At 40.0% G+C, this 20,992-nt stretch overlaps 1 protein-coding gene across 1 annotated transcript; it reads left to right on the top strand.

Annotated features, from left to right (window-relative positions):
• The first annotated feature begins 895 nt into the window (after window positions 1–895).
• Window positions 896–16,648, top strand: LOC121567138 (P2X purinoceptor 5). The gene is given in 14 exon segments (XM_045212647.1): window positions 896–912; window positions 1,155–1,326; window positions 1,584–1,734; window positions 6,626–6,697; window positions 6,833–6,908; window positions 7,014–7,110; window positions 7,980–7,996; window positions 14,260–14,323; window positions 14,503–14,644; window positions 14,840–14,970; window positions 15,076–15,169; window positions 15,277–15,342; window positions 15,692–15,777; window positions 15,891–16,648. Coding segments are annotated over 13 exon segments (1,254 nt in total). The 5' UTR covers window positions 896–912; window positions 1,155–1,177; the 3' UTR covers window positions 16,000–16,648.
• Window positions 16,649–20,992: the final 4,344 nt, after the last annotated feature.

The raw sequence follows: 20,992 nt of genomic DNA, 5'->3' as shown, positions 1-20,992 counted from the left end.
TTACGCTGTAAGGTTTACTATAAAATATTACTCATATGTCTACTGTACATTTATGTTGACATAGGTGTGAATTGCCTCAGCGTTTTTATTTTAAAATGTTTGCTCCAAAGATCTAAATACAGATTCAATTTTTTAAAATAATCTGGAAAGTGAAACATGATTTTCCTCTTATAAATCTCAACATGCTTTGTAAAAATGTTAAATAAAGTCTGATCTGCTGCTAAAGTGTATTTTTTCTTTTGAGACTGATAAGTGAGAACATAGAGGGTGGTTAGTTAGAGCAAGCCTTTTCTTCAATATATTCAAAACGGAAATAACCTACCGGACATGAGACCTGTGACCTTGTGGTGAAGTGAAGTGAAGTGAAATACTTACTTCAAACTTTTGACACCTTGCAAACTGTTGGTTGACAGCTTTGACATATTTGCCTCAGATTGAAAACCACACATAGGCCTACTGTTCTGACACATATTTCCCCTCCATGTCATCCTAAAACCAACAACAAAAGCATCCATGCATTTCAGAACGTTGGTCTCATGCAAAAGCGGAAATCATTTACATTCCAGTGTGTACTGGTGTTTTGTACAGAACATCATAGGCTGTGGAAAAATGTTGCAACAACTTGCACCTGTGAACCTCTACATCATGTGACTTCTTCTAAGTCTGCCACGCATTTCTTGTAAATCACGCTGCTCTACAACTGGTTGTCAACGGAATGCTTTTTTTTTGTTTCTATGTGCACAAGCTGTCTCTTCAGAAGATTTAAAAGCCATGCCCCTTGAAACTCATTTGCTGAATTGATATATGACCTAAGGAAATGATGTCATCATTACGTTGTTTTTAATATAAAAGCTGATGGGTAGAGACAAGATTTGAATTTGATTCCAGATTTCAATAATCTCATAGACCAGGGTAAGAAACTAAACTATGATCTCATTTTATGATATTTTTTTTACGTGAGTTTTAATGTATATTTGGAATATAATGAGTGTTACACTAGCCCACTGAAATTACGCTGAAATCAACATCAAAACATTTCCCAAAGTAGTTTATTTTGCTCTGGTCATTTTGGCCCCCATGTAGAAGTGCTGAACTGTGATGGCTTCTGTGGGTTCAAGGGTTGCAGTGGCTGTATAACCGACTGTTGTCTTCAGATTTACAGTATCACCGCCGGGGAATGGCTTCCAATAGCTGGAAAAGCAACGTTATTTTGAATGTTCTTTCCTTCCTTGACTACAAGACAGGAAAATTCATCATTGCAGAAAGCAAGAGAGTCGGCACTTTGTACAGAGTTATACAATTATCCATCATTGGATACCTTGTTGGGTAAGGGACTCAACAAATTAATTTTAACATTTTCAAGATGTATGCCCTTATAACGATCTAAGGGCATATGAAATGTTATTAATACAATACAATCTAGTACAGATATTTGTTAGTTCACAAACTTAACATGCAAAAATATATTCCAATCGATATTTTAAACCCCTATCAGACAGTAACCTCCACATTTTCTAAGCTGAAGCAGATATTTTTTTAAAATCCCAATTGAGATAGCTATATTGTCCTCCTGGTCTACACAGGTATGTATTCCTGAGCAAGAAGTCCTACCAGGCCAAAGAGGAATCTATCCAGAGTGCTGTGATTACCAAACTGAAGGGAGTGGCAGTCACCAACACCTCAGAGTCCGGACGGATGGTTTGGGGGCCTGTGGACTATGTCATTCCACCCCAGGTCAGACTAACCAATATAATATCTATGCGTCAATATCCTGTATGTGGAGGTGGGAGAGAGGAGATAGAGGTGGAGGTGTATATGCATTAAGTAGATTTGTTGGTGCTGTCATCTTCAGGACAGGAATACCGGCTTACTTAACGGAGGAATAAACACACATGTTCATCGTTGGTGTTTCAACCAGAACGCGGGAAAATGCCCTTTCTTTATTTTCGCACATGCGCAGTTGTACATCTCTCATAGGGCATAACTGTACCAGTGTAAGAACACAATTTATAACATATTAGTCTATATGTTAACACCCCCACTTGCTCTTATACTGTACAAGTCGTATTCAACCTAACTATCAACACATTTAGCTTACAGTTATACATCTCACAAATGTCAGTTTACATTCCAAACATATAACCCAAGAATATTTCATTTTTGAACTTCGTTACAGGTTTAGTCAAAACATCTGCAACCATGTCTGCCGTTGGACAATATTCAATACTTATTTTGCCATCACTGAGTGCAGATCGAATGAAATGATATCTGATGTCAACATGTTTACATCTCTGACGACATACTGGGTTCTTTGACAGAGCAATTGCACCTTGGTTATCTTCAAAGATTGTTACTGGTGCATATTGGCACTCACTATCCATCTGGCCCAATAACTGTACAAGGTACAAACTTTCTTGTGTAGTAGCAGCCAGTGCCATGTACTCTGCTTCACATGTAGATAAAGCTACTGTTGGCTGCTTCTTAGACCTCCATGAAATAACAGGTCCACATTTAGTTAAACTAAAACAATACCCTGTTATGCTTCGTCTGTCACTTTGATCTGCTGCCCAATCAGCATCACTATATGCTACGAGGTTGAGTTTTTCCACCCCCCTTTTTGTAACACAACTCCTGATTCATTGTCCCCTTCAAGTACCTCAACACATGTTTAGCTGTTATCCAGTGTTGCTCTTTTGGTTCTGATAGGTATTGTGACAGCTTGCTGACAATCCAGCTGATATCTGGTCTTGTACATGTCATAACATATATCAAGCTGCCTATCACTTCACGATACCTTTTTGAATCAATAGGTTCACCATCACCATCAAAGTTTGTTTTTTGTTCACATGGTGTTGACCTTGTTTTACAGTCTGACATACCAAACCTTTCCAGTATCTTGGTTATGTACCTTGTTTGGCTCATCTTTATTTTCCCTTCACTTTGTGTAAAATCAATGCCTAGGAAATGTCTAAGCCTCCCAAGATCTTTCATCTTAAATGTTTCACTTAACATTTCTTTTACACTTGTGAGTGAGTCACTATCACTAGCAGCGATAATTAGATCATCGACCCAAATTATCAAAATTATCCTTTCTGTTGCAGTTTGTTTGTTGTAAACACAGTGATCAGCTGGGTTCTGTGTAAAACCATTTTCACTAAGGTGATCATGCAACATTTTGTTCCAGTTCCTTCCTGACTGTTTCAGGCCGTACAGTGACTTGTTCAGTTTGCAGACTAGTTGCTCACCTGTATCTGACCTGACTTCAAAACCCTCTGGTTGCTCCATGTACACTTCACAGTCAATAGGAGCATGTAGATATGCTGTTTTGACATCCATCTGATGTAACTCTAAGTCATACTGAGCTGCTAGCTGCATCAAACAACGTACTGATGTCATATTTGCAGTTGGAGAAAAAGTCTCCTTATAGTCTATTCCTGCCACTTGACTATATCCCTTTGCAACATATCTTGCCTTGTATGTCTCAGTCTCATCTGAATTGTTTTTGACCGCATAGACCCACCTGCCCCCCACTGCATTTTTACCCTCTGGCAGTGTGGTCAATGTGAATGTATCATTTTCCCTAAGGGAATCCATCTCCTCCTTCATAGCAGTAGCCCAAATCTCTGATTTTGGTGAAATCATTGCTTCTTTGAAGGTTTGTGGTGCATTGCACATTACTCTGTAGCAGAAGTCAACACTAGGTGGTATCTGGTCATCACACTTCACTTTACACTCATAGTCTTTTAAGTACTGAGGCTTCATCCTCTCTCTGTCTGGATAGCGTGGACTCTGACTATCTGAAGTCTCGATTTGCACATCTTGTGTCTCTTCGGAATTTTGATCTGCCATCTTGGCTTTTGGCATGGGGGATTGAAATCTCTCCCCATGAAGATCATCACTCATTTCCAAATCTGTCTGAGTTTGGCGTTCGACTACACCTTTTGTAACGAACTTGACTAATCTGTTTTTAAGAACTTTTCCAGTGTCTGGGTAGTAGACTAGGTATGCTGGACTATTTTTATCATACCCGACAAAAATACCCTTTTCACATCTTGAGTCCAACTTTTTCTTGTTCTGTCTGTATGCATAGCAAACAGATCCAAATTCTTTCATCTTTGAAAGATCAGGCTTTCTCCCAGTAAACATGTAGTGTGGAGTCTGTCCTACACGCTTATTGTAACACCTATTGCGAATTACTGCAGCAGTCATTACAGCATATGTCCACAATTTCTTTGGTAGGTTGCTCTCAAGTAGCATGCATCTTGCCATTTCAAACAGTGTTCTCCAATTTCTCTCAGCGGTCCCATTTTGATGGGGTGAGTAAGGGGCTGAAGTTTCATGTCTTATGGCATTCTTACTGAGCAGTGACTGGAACTCTGGCTGTGTACTCTGTGCCATTATCTGACCTGACACACTTTATTTTCCCATAAGGGGCCACATCAGCAATAAACTTCTCAGTAGCTTTTACAGTATCACTTTTTGCTTTTAGGAAATACACAAAAACTGCCCCTGAATAATCATCCGTAAATGCTAGAGTATATCTGAACCCATCTTTCGCCTCTGGCTCAATAGGGCCAGCCAAATCAGTGTGCACAAGCTCAAGAGCTGCTTTTGCCTTTTCATCAGGCTCTCTGTTTCTGCTCTGAACAAATTTTCCCTGTGTGCAGATTTCACAGTTGGGGGTAGATTTGTCAATCTTACCTGTGATTTTCATTCCCTCTGTCACATTTTCTAACTTTGACACATCCTCAAAATTACAGTGGCCAAGAATTTTGTGCCATGTGTGAATATCATAGCACCCATGACATCCATCATCATTTTCATCACTTACAGTGTTAAGATAGTAAAGTCTATCGTACTCCTCGATGTCAAAAGTGGTACCGTTCTTGTGGATGAGCTTGTTACACCCCTGTCGAAAGTTGACTGAAGCTCCGTTGGCTGTCGCTGCTTTAACAGAGAAAATGTCCTGTGGAAACGAAGGCACGTACAGCGCCTTCGTCAGCGTTGTTTTCACCCGACGACCCGTGTTGTCTCTCAGGTAAACCTCCGCTGCACCTCTCCTCTCCGCGACACCATTCGTTCTTGTTCCGTCAGCCAGCTCCACGGAATGTTTTTCCGGTTTGAAAGTCTCGTCAAACTCCTTAAACTTCCCGATGTCCGTGACTATATGTGACGTTGCTCCCGTATCAACCATCAGCCCTTTATGTTTCAGTCCACGAACCTGACAGTCACTTATTTTGAATGCAAATGTGTGGCCTTCAGCATCTGTTGCTTGTTTCACATTGTCTCTTCTTTTTCGTCTGCAATTTGCGTCAGTATGAGTGGAGCGCTTGCAAAAACTACACCACTGTCTCCGTTCTCTGTGCTCTCCAGTAACGGTACATTCCCGGGCCTTGTGCTCTTTCTGGCCACAGTTGAAGCAGGTTATCTCGGTCCCTTTATCTCTTCCTCTTGGCCAGCTAACTTTAATGTTACTTGCCTTCATCACGTTGTCGTCAGTGGAAATGGCGCTAAACTTCTCGGTGCTTTCATAGCTCCTCAACTTGGTTTTGAACTTGCCATAAGTTGTCGGCTCGTCACTCTGCGTTATGTGGATGGCAAACGGCTTAAATGATTCGGGCAAACCTTTCAGAATCATTGCAATCAACAGCCCGTCACTTAAAGTCTCTTCAGCATTCCTCAGTGCTGTAATAGCCGTCTCAGCACGAATGATATAATCCGTAACACTTTCGTCACTGGCTTTCTGAAGAGAAGTTAGCTCAGTGTAGAGGCTAATCACACGTGGCTTCCCTTTACCTGCATAATGTTCCCTCAATATCTTCAACGCTTTTCTCCCATCATCTGCTGCTTCTCTCATTATCAGGGAAAGACTTTTATCATCCAAAACCTGTATCAATTCGGCGTAGGCTTCTTCATTTTTCTCTCCGTCTTCTTCATCTTCATCCACGCTCAATATGGTGGCCTTTAGCCCTAGCAAACGCAAGTGTCCCAAAAACTTCGTCTCCCATAACTCGTAGTTTTTTTCATCTCCGTCGAAACATAATCTATTCCATCGGCTTCCATGTTCCCTCCTGGGCCCATAACCTGTTGGTGCTGTCATCTTCAGGACAGGAATACCGGCTTACTTAACGGAGGAATAAACACACGTTCATCGTTGGTGTTTCAACCAGAACGCGGGAAAATGCCCTTTCTTTATTTTCGCACATGCGCAGTTGTACATCTCTCATAGGGCATAACTGTACCAGTGTAAGAACACAATTTATAACATATTAGTCTATATGTTAACAAGATTGATGAACAGATAAGTCAATACATTGCATTCAAGGCCAGAAAGTTGGTGATAAAGCTGCAATGGGTAAATTGATGAAAGACTCGGACAGACAGACAGACAGGCAGGCAGTCTTTCACCAATTTACCTATTGCAGCTTTATCACCATCTTTTTTGCCTTGAATGCAATGTATTGATTAATGCATCAAAGCCTTGACGCATATCTTTTCGCATTAAATACAATGTATTGACTTATGTGTCGCGTCTCGGGACCATATTCTTCTGCAAATGTGTGCCACACTGACGCTTATCAGTTGATACCAGGCTGGTTTAACACCCCTTTATTTTTTCCTATAGGGGGAAGCAGTTTTTTTCATTGTTACCAATTTTATAGAGACACCAAACCAGAAGTTGGGCAACTGTGCTGAGGTAAGGAAATTCCCTTTCATTGCTTTGTGTTGTCACCTTTAATCACCCTTTAAAAAAGGCAATATACTCTGTATTTGATCCGTATTTGGTCTGTATTTGTTAAACCATACCAGTTTGTGTGGTATTGTTTCACAGAGCCCAGGTGTGCTGGATGGCTTCTGTAAGATAGATGAAGACTGTGCAGAGGGAGAGTCGGTGAAAGCTGGCCATGGTAGCAATCTTTGAAGACTCAAATTGAATTGAAACAAATTGAAACAAGAAATTATATATTCTGCCTCATTTACTCTTCACAAACATAAAATATAATTTTCTGTAGGAGTTAGGACAGGCCGCTGCTTGAGAGACAATGGGAAATCCAGTGGTACATGTGAGATATATAGCTGGTGCCCCGTTGAGAGTTGCCACAAACCACAGTAAGTATGTCATGATTGACAAAATCGAATGAAAATGTTTTGCATTCTACCAGGAAATGGCTTGCTCTCACTCATTTTCATGAGCGTATTTTGTGTGATTTCACTTACGTTTTGTTGTGTCACTGAGTGGATTCATAGGAGCATTGCCGATAATCACTGGAGTGTAACAAAGGGAGAAAACCGGAGCAACTCGAGTCTGATTGGCACCCCCCCTCGAGAGAATGCAAGTAAAGTAATTTAAATGTATTCCCATTGGTTCACAGCAGATTGAAGCCTGTAGTTAAAGCCTTGCAGAAGCAGCATGGAGGCAGAAAAATCGAAAAGCATTAACAGAGACACAACCAACAATTTCATACCTGTGTTGAAGTCCCAAGACCAACTCATAGAAGATAACAAAGCAAAAGCAATACTATTCAGAAACCACCTACAAAATGTCCACTCTTGCCCCAATAACCCTCTCTTTGATCAAGAATGGAAAAACATTGTCGATAGAGAAATACAGAAAACAATATTTACCTCACACTTACCTCTCTCTCTCAACACCAGTAGACTAGTAGGCTTGATCCTAGGCCCCAAGCCCTTCACAATTTACATCAACAACATAGCTCAGGCAGTAGGATGCTCTCTCATCCATTTATATGCAGATTATACAGTCTTATACTCAGCTGGCCCCTCCCCGGATTTTGTGTTAAACGCTCTACAACAAAGCTTTCTTAGTGTAAAGTTAACAGCCGTACAGAAAGATTCACGTGAAGGCGAAATTACAGAGGAGGAACTTCTGGATGCAATTAAAGACTTTAAGTCCGGGAAAACTCCAGGCTGGATGGCATAACAGTTGAGATATACCAAACCTTTTTTTGTTTACTCAGAGGACCGTTATTAGCATGTTTTAACCACTTCTATGTACAGTTGAAGTCGGAAGTTTACATCCACCTTAGCCAAATATATTTAAACTCAGATTTTCACAATTCCTGACATTTAATCATAGTAAAAATTCCCTGTTTTAGGTCAGTTAGGATCACCACTTTATTTTAAGAATGTGAAATGTCAGAATAATAGTAGAGAGAATGATTTATTTCAGCTTTGATTTATTTCATTACATTCCCAGTTGGTCAGAAGTTTACATACACTCAATTAGTATTTGTTAGCATTGTCTTTAAATTGTTTAACTTGGGTCAAACGTTTCAGGTAGCCTTCCACAAGCTTCCCACAATAAGTTGGGTGAATTGTGGCCCATTCCTCCCGACAGAGCTGGTGTAACTGGGTCAGGTTTGTAGACCTCCTTGCTCGCACATGCTTTTTCAGTTCTGCCCACACATTTTCTATAGGATTAAGGTCAGGGCTTTGTGATGGCCACTCCAATACCTTGAGTTTGTTGTCCTTAAGCCATTTTGCCACAACTTTGGAGGTATGCTTGGGGTCATTGTCCATTTGGAAGACCCATTTGCGAACAAGCTTTAACTTCCTGACTGATGTCTTGAGATGTTGCTTCAATATATCCACATAATTTTCCTTCCTCATGATGCCATCTATTTTGTGAAGTGCACCAGTCCCTCCTGCAACAAAGCACACCCACAGCATGATGCTGGCACCCCCGTGCTTCACGGTTGGGATGGTGTTCTTCGGCTGGCAAGTTACCTCCTTTTTCCTCCAAACATAACAATGGACATTATGGCCAAACAGTTCTATTTTTGTTTAATCAGACCAGAGGACTTTTCTCCAAAAAGTACGATCTCTGTCCCCATGTGCAGTTGCAAACCGTAGTCTGGCTTTTTTAAGGCGGTTTTGAAGCAGTGGCTTCTTCCTTGCTGATTGGCCTTTCAGGTTATGTCGATATAGGACTCGTTTTACTGTGGATATAGATACTTTTGTACCTATTTCCTCCAGCATCTTCACAAGGTCCTTTGCTGTTGTTCTGGGATTGATTTGCACTTTTCGCACCAAAGTACATTCATCTCTAGGAGACAGAACGCGTCTCCTTCCTGAGCGGTATGACAGCTACATAGTCCCATGGTGTTTATAGTTGCGTACTATTGTTTGTACAGATGAACGTGGTACCTTCAGGCATTTGGAAATTACTCCCAAGGATGAACCAGACTTGTGGAGGTCTACAATTTTTCTTCTGAGATCTTGGCTGATTTCTTTTGATTTTACCATGATGTCAAGCAAAGAGGCACTGAGTTTGATGGTAGGCCTTGAAATACATCCCCAGGTACACCTCCAATTAACTCAAATAATGTCAATTAGCCTATCAGAAGCTTCTAAAGCCATGACATCCATTTCTGGAATTTTCCAAGCTGTTTAAAGGCACAGCCAACTTAGTGTATGTAAACTTCTGACCCACTGGAATTGTGATACAGTGAATTATAAGTGGAAAAAAAATAATAATAACAAAAATAATAATAATAATAATCTGTCTGTAAACAATTGTTGGAAAAATTACTTGTGTCATGCACAAAGTAGATGTCCTAACTGACTTGCCAAAACTATACAGTGAGGGAAAAAAGTATTTGATCCCCTGCTGATTTTGTACGTTTGCCCACTGAAAAAGACATGTTCAGTCTATAATTTTAATGGTAGGTTTATTTGAACAGTGAGAGACAGAATAACAACAACAAAAAAACAGAAAAACGCATGTCAAAAATGTTATACATTGATTTGCATTTTAATGAGGGAATTAAGTATTTGACCCCCTCTCAATCAGAAAGATTTCTGGCTCCCAGTTGTCTTTTATACAGGTAACGAGCTGAGATTAGGAGCACACTCTTAAAGGGAGTGCTCCTAATCTCAGTTTGTTACCTGTATAAAAGACACCTGTCCACAGAAGCAATCAATCAATCAGATTCCAAACTCTCCACCATGGCCAAGACCAAAGAGCTCTCCAAGGATGTCAGGGAAAAGATTGTAGACCTACACAAGGCTGGAATGGGCTACAAGACCATCGCCAAGCAGCTTGGTTAGAAGGTGACAACAGTTGGTGCGATTATTCACAAATGGAAGAAACACAAAAGAACTGTCAATCTCCCTCGGCCTGGGGCTCCATGCAAGATCTCACCTGGTGGAGTTGCAATGATCATGAGAACGGTGAGGAATCAGCCCAGAACTACACGGGAGGATCTTGTCAATGATCTCAAGGAAGCTGGGACCATAGTCACCAAGAAAACAATTGGTAACACACTACGCTGTGAAGGACTGAAATCCTGCAGCGCCCGCAAGGTCCCCCTGCTCAAGAAAGCACATACACATGCCCGTCTGAAGTTTGCCAATGAACATCTGAATGATTCAGAGGAGAACTGGGTGAAAGTGTTGTGGTCAGATGAGACCAAAATCGAGCTCTTTGGCATCAACTCAACTCGCCGTGTTTGGAGGAGGAGGAATGCTGCCTATGACCCCAAGAACACCATCCCCACCATCAAACATGGAGGTGGAAACATTATGCTTTGGGGGTGTTTTTCTGCTAAGGGGACAGGACAACTTCACTGCATCAAAGGGACGATGGACGGGGCCATGTACCGTCAAATCTTGGGTGAGAACCTCCTTCCCTCAGCCAGGGCATTGAAATGGGTCGTGGATGTGTATTCCACAATGACAATGACCCAAAACACATGGCCAAGGCAACAAAGGAGTGGCTCAAGAAGAAGCACAATAAGGTCCTGGAGTGGCCTAGCCAGTCTCCAGACCTTAATCCCATAGAAAATATGTGGGGAGAGCTGAAGGTTTGAGTTGCCAAACGTCAGCCTCAAAACCTTAATGACTTGGAGAAGATCTGCAAAGAGGAGTGGGACAAAATCCCTCCTGAGATGTGTGCAAACCTGGTGGCCAACTACAAGAGACATCTGACCTCTGTGATTGCCAACAATGGTTTTGCCACCAAGTAATTTCCCGAGTGGCGCAGTGGTCTAAGGCACTGCATCGCAGTGCTAGCTGTGCCACTAGAGATCCTGGTTCCAATCCAGGCTCTGTCGTAGCTGGCCGCGACCGGGAGACCCATGGGGCGGTGCACAATTGGCCCAGGGTAGGGGAGGGAATGGCCGGCAGGGATGTAGCTCAGTTGGTAGAGCATGGCGTTTGCAACGCCAAGGTTGTGGGTTCGATTCCCACGGGGGGCCAGTATGAAAAATAAAAAATAATGTATGCACTCACTAATTGTAAGTCACTCTGGATAAGAGCGTCTGCTAAATGACGTAAATGTATTAAGTCATGTTTTACAGAGGGGTCAAATACTTATTTCCCTCATTAAAATGCAATTGAATTTATAAAAAAATTTACATGCATTTTTCCAGATTTTTTTGTTGTTATTCTGTCTCTCAGTGTTAAAATAAACCTACCATTAAAATTATAGGCTGATCATGTCTTTGTCAGTGGGCAAACGTACAAAATCAGCAGGGGATCAAATACTTTTTTCCCTCACTGTAGTTTGTTAACAAGAAATGTGTGGAGTGGTTGGAAAACGAGTTTTAATGACTCCAACCTAAGTGTTTGTAAACTTCTGAGTATATCCACATCACCATCAGACCATTTTATTGGTCAACTACATGGTAATGTAAAAATTGTATTTATTAGTGATCCAATATGTAATATAGTCCATTTATCATAATTTGGTTGTAATCCAGAGAGGTTAGAATATGTATCTAGATCCTATATGAGGCTGTGGATTTTCAAGTTATGGATTTAAAATAAAACATGAATCATCAGTGTACAATGACACCTTTGTTTTTAAGCCCTGGATTTCTAATCACTTGATATTATTATTGGATCTGATTTTAATAGCTAACATTTCGATGGCCATAATAAATAGGTATGCCGATAGTGGACAACCTTGTTTCACTCCTCTTGACAGTTTAAAACTTTCTGAGAAATAGCCATTATGTACTATTTTACACCTAGGGTTACTCTACATGATTTTAAACCATTTTATAAGAGATTCTCCAAAATTGAAATGCTCCAGGCATTTATATATAAACTCCAGTCGTACTCTATCAATTGCCTTTTCAAAGTCTGCTATGAATAGCATGCCTGGTTTCCCAGGTTTTTCATAGTGTTCTATTGTTTCCAGTACTTGCCTTATATTATCTCCAATGTATCGTCCATGTAAAAAACCTGTGTGATTAGAATGAATAATGTCCTACAATACCTTTTTAATTCTATGCGCTATACATTTTTCTAGAATTTTTGCATCACATCACTGAAGTGTAAGGGGCCTCCAATTTTTTAAATGGACTGGATCTTTATATTTCCCACTTGTATCCTGTTTCAGGAACATTGAAATCAGACCTTCCTCTTGAGTGTCTGATAATCTACCATTTACATAGGAGTGGTTAAAACATGCTAATAACGGTCCTCTGAGTATATCAAAAAAGGTTTGGTAAACCTCAACTGGTATGCCATCCAACCCTGGAGTTTTCCCGGACTTAAAGTCTTTATTTGCATCCAGAAGTTCCTCCTCTGTAATTTCACCTTCACATGAGTATTTCTGTATGGCTGTTAATTTTACATTATCAATAGAAAAAAAATCCCTACAATTAGCTTCAGTTAGAGGAGATGGAGGCGACTGAAATGAAAACATATGCTTAAAGTACTTTGCTTCGTTCCTTCAAAATAACATTTGGTGAATCATGGGTGATCCGTCATTTGTAACCAGTTCCAGTAAATTATTTTTGGTAGCATTTCTATGTTGAAGATTAAAAAATAATTTGGTGCATTTTCCCCCATATTCCATCCAGTTTGCTTTATTTTTATAATATATTTCTCAATTTATTTTTGTTTTCCTCTAATTTATTCTGAGCCTCTATGTTCGTTTTTATTGCTATCTATCTGTTTTTCTTTATTTTTACTATTTTCTACATTGTATAATCATAGTGAAGACATCAAAACTATGAAATAACACACATGGAATCATGTAGTAACCATAAAAGTGTTAAACAAATCATAAAATATTTTTTATTTGAGATTCTTCAAATAGCCACCCTTTGCCTTGATGACAGCTTTGCACACTCTTGGCATTCTCTCAACAATCTTCATGAGCTATACACCTGGAATGCATTTCAATCAACAGGTGTGCCTTCTTAAAAGTTCATTTGTGGAATTTCTTTCCTTCTTAATGCGTTTGAGCCAATGAGTTGTGTTGTGACAAGGTAGGGGGGATAGACAGAAGATAGCCCAATTTGGTAGAAGACCAAGTCCATATTATGGCAAGAACAGCTCAAATAAGCAAAGAGAAACGACAGTCCATCGTTACTTTAAGACATGAAGGTCAGTCAACCTGTAAAATTTCAAGAACTTTTAAAGTTTCTTCAAGTGCAGTTGCAAAAACCATCAAGCGCTATGATGAAACTGGCTCTCATGAGGACCGCCACAGGAATGGAAGACCCAGAGTTACCTCTGCTGCAGAGGATAAGTTATTTAGAGTTACCAGCCTCAGAAATTGCAGCGCAAATTAATGCTTCACAGAACTCAAGTAACAGACACATCTCAACATCAACTGTTCAGAGGAGACTGTGTGAATCAGGCCTTCATGGTCGAATTGCTGCAAAGAAACCACTACTAAAGGACACCAATAAGAAGATGAGACTTGCTTGGGCCAAGAAACACGAGCAATGGACATTAGATCGGTGGAAATGTGGCCTAGCCAGTCTCCAGATCTCAACCCCATAGAAAATCTTTGGAGGGAGTTGAAAGTCTGTGTTGCCCAGCGACAGCCCCAAAACATCACTGCTCTAGAGGAGATCTGCATGGAGGAATGGGCCAAAATACCAGCAACAGTGTGTGAAAACCTTGTGAAGACTTACAGAAAACGTTTGACCTGTGTCATTGCCAACAAAGGGTATATAACAAAGTATTGAGAAATGTTTGTTATTGACCAAATACTTATTTTCCACCATAATTTGCAAATAAATTCATTAAAAATCCTACAATGTGATTTTCAGGATTTTTTTTTCTCATTTTGTTTGTCATAGTTGACGTGTACCTATGATGAAAATTACAGGCCTCTCTCATCTTTTTAAGTGGGAGAACATGCACAATTGGTGGCTGACTAAATACTTTTTTCCCCACTGTACATACACACACATGAGCATGTGTATGCAGTAGTAATCTTCCTTCCCTTTCATTCCTTCAGGGATGGACATGAACGCATGTCTATGTTAAGAGAAGCTGAAAACTTCACCATCTACATAAAAAATTTCATCCGATTTCCCAAATTCAGTTTCTCAAAGTAAGTTATCTATGTTAAAACCACATACAAAATAGACAGATGGTTTTCTTCCAGAGCTTCCTTTAAATGTTTAAGTGTATAAACTAGAGCTGGAGTCTTTTAAATCGGTTAATATGAAGTATTTCAGAGAGTGTTTGCTGTCTGCATTTTGATATAAAAACATTTAACCCAATTATCAGGGCCAACATTCAGGACACAGATGACAAATTCCATCTGAAGAAATGTCACTACGATGAGCTCCTTGAACCCTACTGCCCCATATTTCGTCTGGGAGACATTGTTAACCAAACTGGACACAGCTTTCAGGACATGGCTTTGAAGGTCAGTTTTCACAATCGGAAAGTGTATTTGTTGTTGTTATTGATGTCGATGTTCATGAGGTTGATTTTTTCAATTACATTAAGCAGTTAAATGCACACTCTGTAAGATGTGCATACCATCAAAGAGCAAGCCACCAACAAAATACATAAATAATGTAAATAATAGAGCATTTTGCTATCAATACTCTCTCTCCAGGGTGGTTCAATTGGAATTCTGATTGGGTGGAATTGTGATCTTGACAGAGATCACTCAGAATGTCAGCCACGGTACACCTTTACTCGCATTGACGTTAATGGGTCCAGCGAGTCCTCAGGATTCAACTTCAGGTGACGCGCGCTCACACACACACACACACACACAAGAAGTTAACACATAATACTTAATTTGAACTCATACTTTAATCTTCCACATTTTTGGTACTCTCATAACAGACATGCTCGCCGTTACAAAAGTGATTCTGGACAAATCTACCGAACACAATTCAAAGTGTATGGCATACGCATCAACATCATAGTGCATGGAATGGTATGAGAAATATGTCTAATTCTATGGCTTTTCAGGATGAATGCATCTATTTTGTTTCCTGATGTTTTGATTCCCTTATTGTTACTTTCTTCTATTTTCTACTACAGGCTGGAAAGTTCTGTATCATCCCCACTGTTATCAATATAGGCTCAGGACTAGCTTGTATTGGTGGTGTAAGTATTATTCATCAGACCTGTACATACCTGTACAGTCAAAACAACACTTTCAGACCAACTTGTTTCTTTGAAAAGATGACATTTCGTATAGACTATACTTATGAATACAACAGAGGAGGCTGGTGGGAGGAGCTGTAGGAGGACAGGCTCATTGGAATGGCTGTAATGGAATAAATGGAATGGTATCTGTTCCATTCATTCCATTACAGCCATTCCAATGAGTCCGTCCTCCTATAGCTCCTCCCACCAGCCTCCTCTTCAATACAGGTATATAGTATATTCTGTATATTTTATTATATAAGATTATATTATATTAAATATGTTCATGGACCTCATTTTGTTGCAGGGGGCCTGGTTCTGTGACTGGATTCTTCTCTACCTGATGAAAAAGAGGGAGTTCTATAAGCACTGGAAGTTTGAAAGCGTGAAGAAGTATGGCATTTACAATAAATATTTGTCTGAGGTACAAATATTTTTTCCTGGTAACGGAGATTAAGATACTCTTGTTATAAAATGTAATGTTCTTTCGCCCTCTCCCCTTACAGGAAAGACAGCAACTCCCCTAACATCACAGAACACCATAACAGTCCTACAGAGGATACAAAACAAACCCCAGAAGAGCAGCAGCTCACTGACCTATCAACTGAGTTTTAACACCATGGCAGCAGGGTTTTCAACTGAGTTTTAACACCATGGCAGCAGCTCACTGACCTATCACCAGAGGTTTAATCATGGCAGCCGGTCACTGACCTATCACCAGTGGTTTAATCATGACAGAAGCTCACTTAGCCGTACCTAAAGAAGCCGGCGTAAAAGAAACACCTGAGCGGGATGCCACACATTCTGGTCATGAGGAGAGAGAGAAAAGCTGTCAGAGAGGTTCTCATCTGCACTGTTCAACCAATCCACACTCTTTGGATCTAGGTAGAACCCTTTTGGGTTCCATGTAGAACAAAAAAGGGTTCTAAAATGGTTCCCTTTTAGGTTTTAGATTGCACCTTTTTTTCTAAGAGTGCAGTAAATGTGGAGGAGGAATAAAAATAAAGTGTCGCCTTGTTAATATTCCGGATGAAAAGAAATTCAGAGAGCAAGCAAGCACGTGCCGTAGCTAGCTGCTAACCAGATATTAGCTAGCGTTATCTAGCGATAATGGAATCTCCGACAAAGTTGACACCAACAAAATTGATATGTGGTCTCTGTCGACTTTGTGGCAAGAACTTAATCTCAAGGAAAGACAGGCACTATAGTCTATAGGCATCTGCTATACAGTGGGGGAAAAAAGTATTTAGTCAGCCACCAATTGTGCAAGTTCTCCCACTTCAAAAAGATGAGAGAGGCCTGTAATTTTCATCATAGGTACACGTCAACTATGACAGACAAAATGAGAAAAAAAATCCAGAAAATCACATTGTAGGATTTTTTATGAATTTATTTGCAAATTATGGTGGAAAATAAGTATTTGGTCAATAACAAAAGTTTCTCAATACTTTGTTATATACCCTTTGTTGGCAATGACACAGGTCAAACATTTTCTGTTTATTCTTCACAAGGTTTTCACACACTGTTGCTGGTATTTTGGCACATTCCTCCATGCAGATCTCCTCTAGAGCAGTGATGTTTTGGGGCTGTCGCTGGGCAACACGGACATTCAACTCCCTCCAAAGATTTTCTATGGGGTTGAGATCTGGAGACTGGCTAGGCCACTCCAGGACCTTGAAATGCTTCTTACGAAGCCACTCCTTCGTTGCCCGGGCGGTGTGTTTGGGATCATTGTCATGCTGAAAGACCCAGCCACGTTTCATCTTCAATGCCCTTGCTGATGGAAGGAGGTTTCACTCAAAATCTCACGATACATGGCCCCATTCATTCTTTCCTTTACACGGATCAGTCGTCCTGGTCCCTTTGCAGAAAAAACAGCCCCAAAGCATGATGTTTCCACCCCCATGATTCACAGTAGGTATGGTGTTCTTTGGATGCAACTCAGCATTCTTTGTCCTCCAAACACGACGAGTTAAGTTTTTACCAAAAAGTTATATTTTGATTTCATCTGACCATATGACATTCTCCCAATCCTCTTCTGGATCATCCAAATGCACTCTAGCAAACATCAGACGGGCCTGGACATGTATTGGCTTAAGCAGGGGGACACGTCTTGTACTGCAGGATTTGAGTCCCTGGTGGCGTAGTGTGTTACTGATGGTAGGCTTTGTTACTTTGGTCCCAGCTCTCTGCAGGTCATTCACTAGGTCCCCCTGTGTGGTTCTGGGATTTTTGCTCACCGTTCTTGTGATCATTTTGACCCCACGGGGTGAGATCTTGCGTGGAGCCCCAGATCGAGGGAGATTATCAGTGGTCTTGTATGTCTTCCATTTCCTAATAATTGCTCCCACAGTTGATTTCTTCAAACCAAGCTGCTTACCTATTGCAGATTCAGTCTTCCCAGCCTGGTGCAGGTCTACAATTTTGTTTCTGGTGTCCTTTGACAGCTCTTTGGTCTTGGCCATAGTGGAGTTTGGAGTGTGACTGTTTGAGGTTGTGGACAGGTGTCTTTTATACTGATAACAAGTTCAAACAGGTGCCATTAATACAGGTAACGAGTGGAGGACAGAGGAGCCTCTTAAAGAAGAAGTTACAGGTTTGTGAGAGCCAGAAATCGTGCTTGTTTGTAGGTGACCAAATACTTATTTTCCACCATAATTTGCAAATAAATTCATTAAAAATCCTACAATGTGATTTTCTGGATTTTTTTTCGCTCAATTTGTCTGTCATAGTTGACGTGTACCTATGATGAAAATTACAGGCCTCTCTCATCTTTTTAAGTGGAAGAACTTGCACAATTGGTGGCTGACTAAATACTTTTTTTCCCCACTGTATGTTTCACCGGGGACTGTAAATAGCGAGGCGCATGTCCAAAAGCGGGCTCTCTTCCGTTTCCCCTGAAAACTGGATGTTTCCGGGTTCCTTCAACCCCGCTGAGAGTGCTGATAGCCTTGGTGCCAGTCTGTTTCTGCTCTCTTGCCAACTCCTTATGGAATTAAACTCGACCTCATGCGAGACAGCATATAGGGTTCCTCTGTGGAACTATTCTTATGCTATTCACTGCTGGATAGTTTGTTTTATCACTTTTGTTTTAACATTGTTTGTTTGTTTTATCACTGTATTTAGCATACATAGTTTGCTATTTTTAGTAATTACTGTTAACCTCTATTATAATCTACAGTACGTTGATTGAATGTTTTACTTTTGTCGTACTTTCAAGTTACAACTTTAGTGTTCATGACCATGTATGATTTCATTTCAAAATTGTTCACTTATTGTTTGAATATTTCATAATTTTTTACTTATAAAAGTATTTGTTTCATTTCAGCACATGTAATACTCTTAAATGTTTCTTAATTGATCATTGTGGGTTTGCATTGTGGGACTAATGACAAAGACCACATTCACTGCCATTGGCAGGCATACAGGTCTACATGGCACAGCAAAAAGTGAAGAGACCTATCTTTTCCACCAGACTAAAGGTTACCGTTACAGACCGCAAAGAAAATGTTGTTGTGAATCGGGCAAATGTATGGTTCTGGGGACAGATCAGTTGGTCATACCAGAGTTGGTTAGGGCAATAGAAGGGTTTAGTAGGGTAACTATGGCAACACATACATACAAAGGTACAGTATAGAACACCATAAAGTATCATTTGCTAATTAACTTGACAGTTTTGCCATGCATGCTTACTCTATCTATCTAGAATCAAGACTAGACAAGAAATGAGTGAATGAGCAAACTGGTATTTTATACTGTCTTGTCTGGTCACTGATCACTTGTGAGTTAACACCTTATGACATACTTTCTGGGTGAGTTCAAATCTCAGTTATCATTGTTTTAGCTGAATTAGTGAAAGAAGATGGCATACCAATATACTACATATGAAGATAGTGTTAGATTAAGATATTCAAGTAACATGTCAGGTATCAATATTAAACAATTTAAATTAGGATAGGATGAACTTTAATGTCCCCGAGGGGGAAATTGTATTTGGCACACAGTACTGCTTTATACAAAATAGACACTGTACATTACACACTCAAAATAATACATAATATACAAATGAAATGCTCCGGGTATCATTCTGTACTAATGACCTAAGCTTTTTCTTTTCATCATGAAAAGTATGAAAACAAATAGACATCATAGACATTCTAGAACAACAACAAAGCCACCCCTCTTGTCTAGTGAGTGAGTGGGAGGAGCAGGACAGACAACATCTTCCTTCCATTCAGTATGGCCCTCCCCTTTGCTTTATCTAACTCCAAGCCTAACAACAGTGTGCCACACCCAAAGGATTGGACCCCAATGGACACCCCAAATGAACTGGACCAACCACTTATCAGCGAGACAAGTCCTGATAAGAAGTCTATCACGTAAATTGATGCGCCCTCTTGAATAGAGGTGCTACATTTTGGTACTAATTTCTTACAGACTCACGCACAAGAGCAATGTGACAATGTTGTGATAAAGTCAGTGGAAGTTAGGCGCTTAAATGGCAGGTAATCCAAAAAGAAGACAAAAAGGTTGCCAGTTGGATACAAAAACACACTGTAAAAAATATTGGGCTAGTTCCACTTATAACATGTGGCAATTATTTGCATCATCTTTTTGAGTATTTCCAACATGATGTATTTTTACGTATAATATACTTAATATATTACTGTTTGTGAAACACTACAAGTTAAGTCCAGCATAAAAATGGCTAAGATCCAACTTAATTTTATCAAATCCAGAACTATTATTGTACATTAGATCTACTTAATCTTCCTGTTTAGTTACTTAAATTGATCAGGTCTTAGTGTTAAACATGGCTTTATGTACAGTATCTATCAAAAGCTTGGACACACCTACTCATTCCAGGGTTTTTCTTTATTTTTACTATTTTCTACATTGTAGAATAATAGTGAAGACATCAGAACTATAAAAGAACACATATGGAATCGTGTAACCAAAAAAGTGTCAATCAAAATATATTTTATATTTGAGATTCTTCAAATAGCCACCCTTTGCCTTGATGACAGCTTTGCACACTCTCTGCTTTCTTTGCGTTTGAGCCAATCAGTTGTGTTGTTACAAGGTAGAGGGGGTATACAGAAGATAGACCTATTTGGTAAAAGACCAAGTCCATATTAGTGCAAGAAAAGCTCAAATAAGCAAAGAGAAAAGACAATCCATCATTACTTTAAGACATGAAGGTCAGTCAATACGGAACATTTCAAGAACTTTGAAAGTTTCTTCATGTGCAGTCGCAAAAGCCATCAAGCGCTATGATGAAACTGGATCTCATGAGGACCGCCACAGGAATGGAAGACCCAGAGTTACCTCTGCTGCAGAGGATAAGTTCATTAGAGTTACCAGCCTCAGAAATTGCAGCCCAAATAAATGCTTCACAGAGTTCAAGTAACAGACACATCTCAACATCAACTGTTCAGAGGAGACTGTGTGAATCAGGCCTTCATGGTCGAATTGCTGCAAAGAAACCATTACTAAAGGACACCAATAAGAAGATGAGACTTGCTTGGGCCAAGAAACAGGAGCAATGGACATTAGACCAGTGGAAATGTGTCCTTTGGACTGAGATTTTTGGTCCCAACCGCCGTGT

This window comes from Coregonus clupeaformis, unplaced genomic scaffold, assembly GCF_020615455.1.
Source record: "Coregonus clupeaformis isolate EN_2021a unplaced genomic scaffold, ASM2061545v1 scaf0035, whole genome shotgun sequence".
Taxonomy (NCBI): domain Eukaryota; kingdom Metazoa; phylum Chordata; class Actinopteri; order Salmoniformes; family Salmonidae; genus Coregonus; species Coregonus clupeaformis.
This window is presented reverse-complemented; position numbering and strand designations above follow the sequence as displayed.